General features: G+C 36.5%; 1 protein-coding gene across 2 annotated transcripts in view; it reads right to left on the reverse strand.

The window, feature by feature from the left end:
- Positions 1-14,797, reverse strand: part of ITPR2 (inositol 1,4,5-trisphosphate receptor type 2) — a 524,186-nt gene that overhangs the window by 296,391 nt on the left and 212,998 nt on the right. For both annotated transcript variants that reach the window (XM_068561342.1, XM_068561340.1), the window contains 3 exons: positions 11,122-11,179; positions 9,519-9,684; positions 8,285-8,458 (listed from right to left, as the gene is read on the reverse strand). In XM_068561342.1, the coding sequence (XP_068417443.1) occupies positions 8,285-8,458; positions 9,519-9,684; positions 11,122-11,179 (398 nt within the window). The remainder of the gene's footprint in view (positions 1-8,284; positions 8,459-9,518; positions 9,685-11,121; positions 11,180-14,797) is intronic.

Raw genomic sequence — 14,797 nt, forward strand, 5'->3', positions numbered from 1 at the left:
CTATTTTCTGATTTACATGCTTATCTTAGTTTAGTTTTTAGTGCTTGTTATCATTGGTGGATTTGTTATTGGTTCCACTGCTCTATTCTTTTTTTAAGTACTTCTTTTATTTTTTATTTTAATAATAGGTTTTTTAATTTTTTATTTTAATAACTTTATTTTATTTTATTTTTCTTTATTTCTTTTTTTTCTCCCTTTTCTTCTGAGCTGTGTGGGTGACAGGGTCTTGGTGCTCTGCTTGGTGTCAGGACTGAGCCTCTGAGGTAGGAGAGCCGAGCTCAGGACATTGGACCACCAGAGACCTCCTGGATCCATGTAATATCAATCGGCGAGAGCTCTTCCAGAGATCTCCGTCTCAATGCTAAGACCCAGCTCCACTCAACAACCAGCAAGCTACTGTGCTGGACACCCCATGCCAAACAAGTAGCAAGACAGGAACACAACCCTACCCATTAGCACAGAGGCTACCTAAAATCATACCAGGTTCACAGACACCCCAAAACACACCACTGGACATGGTCTTGGCCCACCAGAAAGACAGGATCCAGCCTCATCCACGAAAACACAGCCACCAGGCCCCTCCACCAGGAAGCCTACACAACCCATGGAACCTACCTTACCCACTAGGGACAGACACCAAAAACAATGGCAACTACAAACCTGCAGCCTGTGAAAGGGAGACCCCAAACACAGTTGAGTTGAGCAAAATGAGAAGACAGAGAAATACGCAGATGAAGAAGCAAGGTAAAAACCCACAAGACCAAATGAATGAAGAGGGAATAGGCAGTCTACCTGAAAAAGAATTCAGAATAATGACAGTAAAGATGTTCCAAAATCTTGGAAATAGAATGGAGAAAATACAACAAACACTCAACAAGGACCTAGCAGAACTAAAGAGCAAACAAACAATGATGAACAACACAATAAATGAAATTAAAATTTCTCTAGAAGGAATCAATAGCAGAATAACTGACGCAGAAGAACAGGAAAGTGACCTGGAAGATAAAATAGTGGAAATAACTACCACAGAGCAGAATAAAGAGAAAAGAATGAAAATAATTGAGGACAGTCTCAGAGACCTCTGGGACAACATTAAACACACGGACATTTGAATTATAGGGGTCCCAGAAGAAAGAGAGGAAAAAAACGGGACTGAGAAAATATTTGAAGAGATTATAGTTGAAAACTTCCCTAATATGGGAAAGGAGATAGTCACTCAAGTCCAGGAACTGCAGAGAGTCCCATACAGGATAAATGCAATGAGAAATACGGCAAGACACATATTGATCAAACTATCAAAAATTAAATACAAAGAAAAAGTATTAAAAGCAGCAACGGAAAAACAACAAATAAATTACAAGGGAATCCCCATAAGGTTAACAGCTGATCTTTCAGCAGAAACTCTGCAAGCCAGAAGGGAGTGGCAGGACATATTTAAAGTGATGAAAGGGAAAAAACTACAACCAAATTACTCTACCCAGCAAGGATCTCATTCAGATTCGACAAAGAAATTAAAATCTTTACAGACAAGCAAAAGCTAAGAGAATTCAGCACCACCAAACCAGCTTTACAAAAAATGCTAAAGGAACTTCTCTACACAGGAAACACAAGAGAAGGAAGAGACCTACAATAACAAGCACAAAACACCTAAGAAAATGGAAATAGAAACATACATATCAGTAACTACCTGAAATGTAAATGGGTTAAATACTCCAACCAAAAGATATACACTGGCTGAATGTATACAAAAACAAGACCATATATATGCTGTCTACAACAGACCAACTTCAGACCTAGGGACACGCACAGACTGAAAGTGAGGGGATGGTAAAAGATATTCCATGCAAATGGAAATCAGAAGAAAGCTGGAGTAGCAATTCTCATATCAGACAAAATAGACTTTAAAATAAAGACTATCACAGGAGACAAAGAACGACACTACATAATGATCAAGGGATCAATCCAAGAAGAAGATATAACAATTGTAAATATTTATGCACCCAACATAGGGGCACCTCAATACATAAGGCGACTGCTAACAGCCATAAAAGGGGAAATCGACAGTAACACAATAATAGTAGGGGACTTTAATTCCCCACTTTCACCAATGGACAGATCATCCAAAACGAAAATAAATAAACATAAGCTTTAAATGACACATTAAACAAGATGGACTTAATTGATATTTTTAGGACATTCCATCCAAAAACAACAGAATACTCTTTCTTCTCAAGTGCTCATGGAATATTCTCCAAGACAGACCATATCGTGGGTCACAAATCAAACCTTGGTAAATTTAAGAAAACTGACATCTTATCAAGTATCTTTTCCAACCACAATGCTATGAGACTAGATATCAATTACAGGAAAAAAACTGTACAGACATAAACCTCTTAGATAGCCTCATCCAACAGAGGGCAGACAGCAGAAGCAAGAACTACAGTCCTGCAGCCTGTGGAACAAAAACAACATTCACAGAAAGATAGACAAGATGAAAGGGCAGAGGGCTATGTACCAGATGAAGGAAAAATATAAAACCCCAGAAAAACAACTAAATGAAGTGGAGATAAGCAACCTTCCAGAAAAAGAATTCAGAATGATACTGAAGATGATCCAGAAGATGATCCAGGACCTCGGAAAAAGAATGGAGGCAAAGATCGAGAAGATGCAAAAAATGTTTAACAAAGACCCAGAAGAACTAAAGAACAAACAAACAGAGATCAACAATACAATAACTGAAATGAAAACTACACTAGAAGGAATCAATAGCAGAATAACTGAGGCAGAAGAACGGATAAGTGAGCTGGAACAAAGAATGGTGGAATTCACTGCTGCGGAACAGAATAAAGAAAAAAGAATGAAAAGAAATGAAGACAGCCTAAGAGACCTCTGGGACAACATTAAACGCAAAAACATTCACATTACAGGGGTCCCAGAAAGAGAAGAGAGAGAAAAAGGACCAGAGAAAATATTTGAAGAGATTAGAGTCGAAAACATCCCTAACATGGGAAAGGAAATAGCCACCCAAGTCCAGGAAACGTGAGTCCCATACAGGATAAACCCAAGGAGAAACACGCCAAAACACATAGTAACCAAATTGGCAAAAATTAAAGACAAAGAAAAATTATTGAAAGCAGCAAGGGAAAAACAACAAATAACATACAAGGGAACTCCCATAAGGTTAACAGCTGATTTCTCAGCAGAAACTCTACAAGCCAGAAGGGAGTGGCATAATATACTTAAAGTGATGAAAGGGAAGAACCTACAACCAAGATTACTCTACCCGGCAAGGATCTCATTCAGATTCGATAGAGAAATCAAAAGCTTTACAGACAAGCAAAAGCTAAGAGAATTCATCACCACCAAACCAGCTCTACAACAAATGCTAAAGGACCTTCTCTAAGTGCGAAACACAGAGAAGAAAAGGGCCTACAAAAACAAACCCGAAACAATTAAGAAAACGATCATAGGAACATACATATCGATAATTACCTTCAACGTGAATGGATTAAATTCTCCAACCAAAAGACACAGGATTACTAAATGGATTCAAAAACAAGACCCATATATATGCTGTCTACAAGAAACCCACATCAGACCTAGTGACACATACAGACGGAAAGTGAGGGGATGGAAAAAGATATTCCATGCAAATGGAAATCAAAAGAAAGCTGGAGTAGCAATACTCATATCAGATACAATAGACTTTAAAATAAAGAATGTTACAAGAGACAAGAAAGGACACTACGTAATGATCAAGGGATCAATCCAAGAAGAAGATATCACAATTATAAATATATATGCACCCAACATAGGAGCACCTCAACACATAAGGCAACTGCTAACAGCTGTAAAAGAGGAAATCGACAGTAACACAGTAATAGTGGGGGACTTTTAACACCTCACTTACACCAATGGACAGATCATCCAAAATGAAAATTAATAAGGAAACACAAGCTTTAAATGACACAATAGACCAGAGAGATTTAACTGATATTTATAGGACATTCCATCCAAAAACAGCAGATTACACTTTCTTCTCAAGTGTGCACAGAACATTCTGCAGGATAGATCATATCTTAGGTCACAAATCAAGCCTCAGTAAATTTAAGAAAATGGAAATCATATCAAGCATCTTTTCTGACCACAACACTATGAGATTAGAAATCAATTACAGGGAAAAAAACGTAAGAAACACAAACACATGAAGGCTAAACAGTACGTTACTAAATAACCAAGAGATCACTGAAGAAATCAGAGGAAATCAAAAAATACCTAGAGACAAATGACCATGAAAACACGACGATCCAAAACCTATGTGATGCAGCACAAGCAGTTCTAAGAGGGAAGTTTATAGCTATAGAAGCCTACCTCAAGAAACAAGAAAAGTCTCAAATAAACAATCTAACCTTACACTTAAAGGAACTAGAGAAAGAAGAACAAGCAAAACCCAAAGTTAGTAGGAGGAAAGAAATCATAAAGATCAGAGCAGAAATAAATGAAATAGAAACAAAGAAAACACTAGCAAAGATCAATGAAACTAAAACCTGGTCTTTGAGAAGATAAACAAAATGGAGAAACCATTAGCCAGACTCATCAAGAAAAAGAGGGAGAGGACTCAAATCAATAAAATTAGAAATGAAAAAGGAGAAGTTACAAAAGATACTTCAGAAATACAAAGCATCCTAAGAGACTACTACAAGCAACTCTATGTCCAATAAATGGACAACCTGGAAGAAATGGACAAATTCTTAGAAAGGTATAACCTTCCAAGACTGAACCAGGAAGAAATAGAAAATATGAACAGACCAATCACAAGTAATGAAATTGAAACTGTGATTAAAAATCTTCCAACAAACAAAAGTCCAGGACCAGATGGCTTCACAGGTGAATTCTATCAAACACTGAGAGAAGACCTAACACCCAACCTTCTCAAACTCTTCCAAAACATTGCAGAGGAAGGAACACTCCCAAACTCATTCTATGAGGCCACCATCACCCTGATACCAAAACCAGACAAAGATACTACAAAAAAAGAAAATTACAGACCAATATCACTCATGAATATAGATGCAAAAATCCTCAACAAAATACTAGCAAACAGAATCCAACAACACATTAAAAGGATCATACCCCATGATCAAGTGCGATTTATCCCAGGGATGCAAGGATCCTTCAATGTATGCAAATCAATCAATGTAATACATCATATTAACAAATTGAAGAATAAAAACCATATGATCACCTCAATAGATGCAGAAAAAGCTTTTGACAAGATTCAACACCCATTTATGATAAAAACTCTCCAGAAAGTGGGCATAGAGGGACCCTACCTCAACATAATAAAGGCCATATATGACAAACCCACAGCAAACATCATTCTCAATGGTGAAAACCTGAAAGCATTTCCTCTAAGATCAGGAACAAGACAAGGATGTCCACTCTCACCACTATTATTCAACATAGTTTTGGAAGTCCTAGCCACGGCAGTCAGAGAAGAAAAAGAAATAAAAGGAATACAATTTGGAAAAGAAGAAGTAAAACTGTCACTGTTTGCAGATGATATTATACTATACATAGAGAATCCTAAAAATGCCACCAGAAAACTACTAGAGCTAATCAATGAATTTGGTCAAGTTGCAGGATACAAAATTAATGCACAGAAATCTCTTGCATTCCTATACATTAATGATGAAAAATCTGAAATAGAAATTAAGGAAACACTCCCACTTACCACTGCAACCAAAAGAATAAAATACCTAGGAATAAACCTACCTAGGGAGACAAAAGACCTGTATGCAGAAAACTATAATACACTGATGAAAGAAATTAAAGATGATACCAACAGATGGAGAGATATACCACGTTCTTGGATTGGAAGAATCAACAATGTGAAAATGACTATACTACCCAAAGCTATCAACAGATTCAATGCAATCCTTATAAAACTACCACTGGCATTTTTCACAGAACTATAACAGAAAATTTCACAATTTGTATGGAAACACAAAAGACCCCGAATAGCCAAAGCAATCTTGAGAAAGAAAAACGGAGCTGGAGGAATCAGGCTCCGGGACCTCAGACTATACTACAACCCTACAGTAATCAGGACAGTATGGTACTGCCACAAAAACAGAAGTATAGATCAACGGAACAGGATAGAAAACCCAGAGATAAATCCACACACATATGGTCACCTTATCTTTAATAAAGGAGGCAAGAATATACAATGGAGTAAAGACAGCCTCTTCAATAAGTGATGCTGGGAAAACTGGACAGCTACATGTAAAAGAAGGAAATTAGAACACTCCCTAACACCATACACAAAAATAAACTCAAAATGGATTACAGACCTAAATGTAAGGCCAGACACTATAAAACCCTTAGAGGAAAACATAAGAAGAACACTCTATGACATAAATCACAGCAAGATCCTTTTTGACCCACCTCCTAGAGAAATGGAAACACAGACAAAAATAAACAAATGGGACCTAATGAAACTTCAAAGCTTTTGCACAGCAAAGGAAACCATAAATAAGACCAAAAGATAACCCTCAGAATGGGAGAAAATATTTGCAAATGAAGCAACTCACAAAGAATTAATCTCCAAAATTTACAAGCAGCCCATGCAGCTCAATAACAAAAAAACAAACAACCCAATCCAAAAATGGGCAGAAGACCTAAATAGACATTTCTCCAAAGAAGATATACAGATTGCCAACAAGCACACGAAAGAATGCTCAACATCATTAATCATTAGAGAAATGCAAATCAAAACTACAATGAGGTATCATCTCACATCAGTCAGAATGGCCATCATCAAACAATCTATAAACGATAAATGCTGGAGAGGGTGTGGAGAAAAGGGAACCCTGTTGCACTGTTGGTGGGAATGTAAATTGATACTGCCACTATGGAGAACAGTATGGAGGTTTCTTAAAAAACTAAAAATAGAACTACCATACGTCCCTGCAGTCCCAATATTGGGCATATACCCTGAGAAAACCATAACTCAAAAAGAGTCATGTACTACAATGTTCACTGCAGCACTATTTACAATAGCCAGGATGTGGAAGCAACCTAAGTGTCCATTGACAATGAATGGATAGAGAAGATGTGGCACATATATACAATGGAATATTACTCAGCCATAGAAAGAAACGAAATTGAGTTATTTGTAGTGAGGTGGTTGGACCTAGAGTCTGTCACACAGAGTGAAGTAAGTCAGAAAGAGAAAAACAAATACTTTATGCTAACACCTATACATGGAATCTAAAAAAAAAAAAAATGGGTCTGAAGAACCTAGGGGCAGGACAGGAATAAAGACGCAGATGCAGAGAATGGACTTGAGGACATGGGGAGGGGGAAGGGGAAGCTTGGACGAAGTGAGAGAGTGGCATGGACATATATACACTACTATTTTACACTATGTAAAATAGATAGCTAGTGGGAAGCAGCCGCATAGCACAGGGTGATCAGCATAGTGCTTTGTGACCACCTAGAGGGGTGGGATAGGGAGGGTGGGAGGGAGATGCAAGAGGGTGGGGATATGGGGATTATGTATACATATAACTGATTCACTTTGTTATACAGCAGCAACTAAGACAACAATGTAAAACAATTATACTCCAATAAAGATGTTAAATAAAATAAAATAACAACTAAATAAAACACTAGAGAGGTATTTAAGAAACTCAATACATTATCAATTATAGTGTTGGCACTAGTCTACTAAAACACTGCTTAAAAATTTTTATGGTTCATTTAGTATTTAGCAAAATCTGAAAGCAGCAACTAATTAACCTACTGAAAATTAAAACCAATATAACAGAGGATTTATGATCAGCGTCTTACCATTCTGTAGATGAAAACAGATTTGGGGGATTTTCATGTTGGTAATAAAGCATATTGTCCTTCCATTGGATATTTTTACATATTTATAAGGTTATTCAATAATAAAAGGAATGTTTTATAGGTTGCCAATAAAAAGCCACCATGAATGGTAGAAACAAAAATTCCCCTCTCTGTACAGGTCTCAGCTTAAGACCTATTCCTCTTTTTCTCCACCTCACTCCCTCCTATTGTCCTGATTCCTGGCTTATAGGATTTACAGTGGGAAGGAGAAAGAGTGAAAAAGTAGTCAGATGAGGTAACAAGTGAGAGCAACTGACAAGAATTAACCAAAGTACAAGTTTATGCAGATATTTGACTTGGCAAATGGAAATTTTATGCTGATTTAAAAGATATTGTTTGGATTATTTCAAAATAGATCTTGAAAACAGACCTCAATTGGCTCTTCACCACCTTTTACTTGATTTTCACCCATTTCTCCATTCTCATAGCTGCTGCTCTTCTCAACCCATAACTCGGATTTTTCTACAGTTAGTCGAAGCTGGTCTAGGTCTGCCTTGATTTGTTTGTAGTTATCTACGTCCTGATTGGACACCAGTAACTGCACCTGGAAACAGAATTGCAAACCTTAGTTTACTTAATTTACTTATGGAATTTCCTTTATTCCTATGTCATTTATGTCAAAAATCCCAAGTCTTTTTAACATATTTGCCCCTCAGTTGAAGTTTAGTATTTCTAGAATATCTATGGATATTTTACATATATTTACATACATTTTACATATTTTAGATGTATATTGATCATGAAAATTCCCCTGAAAGTATCTGTGAACTCTACTCAATATATTCACATGTTATGAAGAATTATACATATAAAAAAGTGAGCCTAAGCAAAGCTTTTTAAAGTGTTAAAGAGTAATTTAAAATAAGAGATACCCTAACTCTAACTTTACTGCTAAAGTTAATTTTTCTGAGACTCTCTCTATTTGAAAAGAGGTAGAAGCATAAAAATAAGTGGAAGAAAACAGTGATACAGTCTAAACCTAAATTTATATGTATTGTGTGACATTTACAAATATATGAATAATTATCTGTATTTATATAATTACTCTTTTAATTATTTCATATTTTAACATATCCTTGTAAAACTTCCTAATGAAGATCAATGCTCTATTAAATAAATGTTAGTGAAATACATGTAAGCCCTGAGATAGTTCTCATTAATGGTCTCAAGATTGATATCATTCAAAGACGACAAAGAAAAAGATTAGATCCATCACAATTCCCTTCTTTTGGATTTCTACATTTTTTCAATCACGACATTTATTTCAGTGCATTACCCAAATTTATCAGTAAAATCTGGGGTCAAAATAACAGCACTGGCAACAAAATTCCTAATATGGTATTATCTCCCAGTGCCTTCCTAAATCTTAGTGCCTGTCATTTACATTAAAGATATTAACTGAAAAATCACTTGTGGGGATCTCTTTCTAAAATAGACCGTGTCTTGGCCTAAGACAAGGCCATATCTATCTTTAAAAATAGAAAGTGTCCCCAGGAAAAGCTGCACAGTCTCATTAACTCTGCAACCATGAAGTCAGGTTGGATGTTATAAACAATATTTTCAGAGCCTCTGCTATGGAACCACTGAGGGCTACTGAATCTCACCTGTTTAAATGCCTGTAAAACTTCCGCTCTCTGGCTGAAGTGCTTGAACAGCAGCTGCAGGGCTCCTGATAGCAGAGGAGGGTAGTCATGCATGATTAGATGGATGAGGACCCGTAAAAATGTCCTGCCTCCTTCATCATCAAGTTGAACTGGATTTTTTTCCTTTCTATAAAACCAAAAATTATTCTAAAATAACTTATATTTACATAAAATTTAGTCAGAAGTGGTTAAAATTGTGTGTACATCCCCAGTTATCACCCACCACCCCCCCAAAAAAAACAAATTGGAAAGTACAAAGGAAGAAATTTTTACTCTTTTTTGGCCTCAGGTAATGAGGAAACAAAACAAAACATAGAGAAAACTTGTTTGTCCATGAAAGTAGGGGTGACCTAAGTCCCAGTTTGTCCAAGACTGAGGGGGTTCCCAAGATAGGAGACTTTCAGTGATTGCACTGGGAAAGTAGCAGGCAAACCGGGATGATTTGGTCATCTAGGCAAAGACAAAAGATAGAATCTGAATCAATCCTGAAGCGTTTATTGAGAAGACATACTTGGCTGGATGTACATCAAGGACTGAACTTCCCCCGAGTCCAAAAACCTCTCCACGACAGGTGGTGAGGCACGGGGGAGGCAGTGCTCATGCACACAGGCACGCAGGCGTCACCAGAGCAACTCTGCGAGTTCGGTGCATCCGGACTCTGAGCACGATTCCCCTGATAAAACGGCCATTTATCTTAGGGTGAAAATCATACACTGGTTTATTCTCTCTTCTCGGGAATAATGAAATACTTGAAGAGGAAAACACAGCAACAATAACAACAGCAAAAACTGGCAAAACAAGATAAAAACAAACCTAAACCAAATGTTCACTAGAGATAAAAATCCTTTTTGGTTCCCCTGATTCCTCATTCTTGTCTTTCTTTCCAACCAAAGAAAATGCAATGCCTTAGTACAGAAATTTGTTTAGGTACTCATGGCAAATCTATAATAAAAATGAATGCCAGGAACTCAATAATTTGTAGCTCAGACATTTTACGGTTTTTACTTTTCTTTTTGACTATTACTTTCATTTATGGGAAAAAAAGAAACAACCTAAAAACAGTGAGTAGCAGGGCACCTGATAGCAAAGGAGAGTAGTCATGGCAGAGATGTTTCATTTTCTTTAATCATGGATATTTCCAATTGGCAGAAAATAGCGTTATTTCTCACTTATAAAGTTAATGATAACGTTGAAAGAAGTTACTTTCTTGCCTCAAATTTCTCAGATTTGGGGAAGCAACGTTTTGCAAGAGGCAGCAATATTTATACCAGGGGACTTAAAGGGCGTTCGTGCGCTGTCATTATTTGAGGAAAGAAAAGCAAAGAATTCAGGAGAAAGTTCAATACACCGAACTCATCTCTCCTGTCTTTTTTTTACCTGACCTAAAGAAAAGCTATGCTTTCTCTTCTACAGTAAATTAGCAGCTTCATTTCTGGCAGAAATTATGTTGGCAATGATAAAGGATCTAAAATTAAATAGATATAGGGAAGTGAACAATAAAGTGTCAATAAAATTCTAAGTAAAATCTTATTCACAAGATAAAGATACATAAATGTTACTGTACCTTCCAGCAAACATAGTTTCTGCCTGAGCTGCAATTTCATCTATGTCAGGAACAATAGCTGCAAAGACAAATGGTAAAATCCATTCTTTATCTTTTTATAATTAGGAGTCCCAATATTTATAATAATATTAGCTTACCTAAAAATATTTTTGTCTTAATTTCTTTATGCCACCAAAAGTCAATTAACACTTTAAAAAGTCACAATACAGTTCCTCTTATCGGTCAATATTTTAAATTGAAGTTTACATTTTAAAATACATATTGTTATAGTCAAAGATACATTTAAAAGATCAGAAAGAACCATTTACAAAGTTTCCTCATCTATATAAGTATGTATGTGTGTATATATATATATGTATGTGTATATATATATATATATATATATATATATATATATATATATACATCAACTACACACACACCTATATACACACATTTAATTTAAATGGGTAATGACATGGAAGGATAATATTTTTTAAAGAATCACAGTATACCTATAAGGAACCTTGTTACTACATGGTACTTCCAAACAACATGATCTTTTAACCTAAGCTTACTTCTATAAATCCGTCCCTTCTTCTTCTGGGACAGAGTATTTGATTTTTTTTTTTTTTATGTGAACCAATCATGATTCCTCACTCATCCCCCATAATAACATTTTGAAAATATCTATGATAAGTACACAATTTATTTCTCATCTCCAAAAGTATGAAAAGAAAACAGAGCAAGACATAAAAAGGGAAAAAGAATTATTCCCAGAAAGTTAAGTTACCTCTAATGAATACAACTAATTTAAGGGATCAGGTAAATCAGAGACAACTGGTTTTCTGGGGATGCCCCTCCCCAGACTTTCCCTCCCACACTTTTACTGACACTTAGAGCCCCTGTTTCCAGAAGTCTGGCTTCTGAGAGCCAATAATTCTTATGCTAGTGTCAATGCAACTGCCAGCAAGACTTTCTGGTTCTGCCCTAACATTCCTGGAAATAGCCCTTTGGAGTTCTACAATTCTGGGAAGCATAAAACCAACACTGTTGCAAATGTTCCAGGGAGACTTCTAGCTCAGGACAGCTTAACCCCTTCCATACAGGCATGCTGCCTTTGGATGGTACCGATGAGTCGGACAGCAGGACATTTGGTTGAGCATCTACATTAACTACACACTTATAATCATTGACTCATTCCTATCAAATCGATTGATGCACAAAGAAGAGGAGGCTTCCTGATGTTGTCACAGTGGTTGTGGTTTAAAAGAAAGTTTCATATCTGTGTACAAATCCTGCCCCAGCAACAGAATTCTGTTAACTGGCTAATTCTTCAATACAACATAGTTTCCAACTTGCCATGACTGGCCTGATCTATCCAGAAAAATGGTAATTTAATATATCTTAGGTTTCACAAGGTACTTTCTAGAGCCACAACATTTTTACAATAAATTTTGTGCTCTTATGTCATTATGCTCCCACACTCACAGATAGAGTGGCTTCATTCTTACATATTTTAAATATGAAAAACTGAGATATAGTACCAATTTACGACCATGCAAGGTAATAAAGAACGAACGCATGCATACACACACACAATAAAACCAACACCCACATCCAGACCATTGTGGAGAATGCCATGTCTTTATTCTTGAGTGGGGTGATTCCTACAAAATACCTTTCCTCCTGATAGCTGCATTTCACACTGCTCTCTGATCCAAGTCAAAAAATAAAACTTGGATATTCACCAAAAGAGCATAATGTGTAAAAGATTCAGACTCTGAAACTAAAAGCTGGTTCTTTGAGAAGAGAAACAAAATTGATAAACCATTAGCGAGATTCATCAAGAAAAAAAGGGAGAAGACTCAAATCAATAGAATTAGAAATGAAAAAGGAGATGTAACAACTGACACTGCAGAAATACAAAGGATCATGAGAGATTACTACAAGCAACTATATGCCAATAAAATGGACAACCTGGAAAAATGGACAAATTCTTAGAAAAGCACAACCTTCCAAGACTGAACCAGGAAGAAACAGAAAACATAAACAGACCAATCAAAAGCACTGAAATTGAGACTGTAATTAAAAATCTTCCAACAAACAAAAGCCAAGGACCAAATGGCTTCACAGGCGAATTCTATCAAACATTTAGAGAAGCGCTAACACCCATCCTTCTCAAACTCTTCCAAAATATTGCAGAGGGAGGAACACTCCCCAACTCATTCTACGAGGCCACCATCACCCTGATACCAAAACCAGACAAAGATGTCACAAAGAAAGAAAACTATAGGCCAATATCACTGATGAACATAGATGCAAAAATCCTCAACAAAATACTAGCAAACAGAATCCAACAGCCCATTAAAAGGTTCATGCACCATGATCAAGTGGGGTTTATTCCAGGAATGCAAGGATTCTTCAGTATATGCAAATCAATCAATGTGATAAACCATATTAACAAACAGAAGGAGAAAAACCATATGATCATCTCAATAGATGCAGAAAAAGCTTTCGACAAAATTCAACACACATTTATGATAAAAACCCTCCAGAAAGTAGGCATAGAGGGAACTTACCTCAACAAAATAAAGGCCATATATGACAAACCCACAGCCAACATCATTCTCAATGGTGAAAAACTGAAACCATTTCCACTAAGATCAGGAACAAGACACGGTTGCCCACTCTCACCACTGTTATTCAACATAGCTTTGGAAGTCCTAGCCACAGCAATCAGAGAAGAAAAAGAAATAAAAGGAATCCAAATCAGAAAAGAAGAAGAAAAGCTGTCACTGTTCACAGATGACATGATACTATACATAGAGAATCCTAAAGATGCTACCAGAAAACTACTAGAGCTAATCAATGAATTTGGTCAAGTTGCAGGATACAAAATTAATGCACAGAAATCTCTTGCATTCCTATACACTAATGATGAAAAATCTGAAAGAGAAATTAAGGAAACACTCCCATCTACCATTGCAACAAAAAGAAGAAAAGCCTAGGAGTAAACCTACCTAAGGAGACAAAAGACCTGCATGCAGAAAATTTTAAGACACTGATGAAAGAAATTAAAGATGATACCAACAGATGGAGAGATAGACCACGTTCTTGGATTGGAAGAATCAACGTTGTGAAAATGACTATACTACCCAAAGCAATCTACAGATTCAATGCAATCCCTATCAAACTACCACTGGCATTTTTCACAGAACTAGAACAAAAAATTTCACAATTTGTATAGAAACACAAAAGACTCTGAACAGCCAAAGCAATCTTGAGAAAGAAAAACGGAGCTGGAGGAATCAGGCTCCCAGACTTCAGACTATACTACAAAGCTACAGTAATCAAGACAGTATGGTACTGGCACAAAAACAGAAATATAGATCAATGGGACAGGATAGAAAGCCCAGAGATAAACCCACGCACATATGGTCAGCTTATCGTTGATAAAGGAGGCAAGAATATACAATGGAGTAAAGACAGCCTCTTCAATAAGTGATGCTGGGAAAACTGGACAGCTACATGTAAAAGAAGGAAATTAGAACACTCCCTAACACCATACACAAAAATAAACTCAAAATGGATTACAGACCTAAATGTAAGGCCAGACACTATAAAACTCTTCGAGGAAAACATAGGCAGAACACTCCATGACATAAATCACAGCAAGATCCTTTTTGACCCACCT

The sequence above is a fragment of the Eschrichtius robustus genome, chromosome 13, assembly GCF_028021215.1.
Source record: "Eschrichtius robustus isolate mEscRob2 chromosome 13, mEscRob2.pri, whole genome shotgun sequence".
Taxonomy (NCBI): Eukaryota; Metazoa; Chordata; class Mammalia; order Artiodactyla; family Eschrichtiidae; genus Eschrichtius; species Eschrichtius robustus.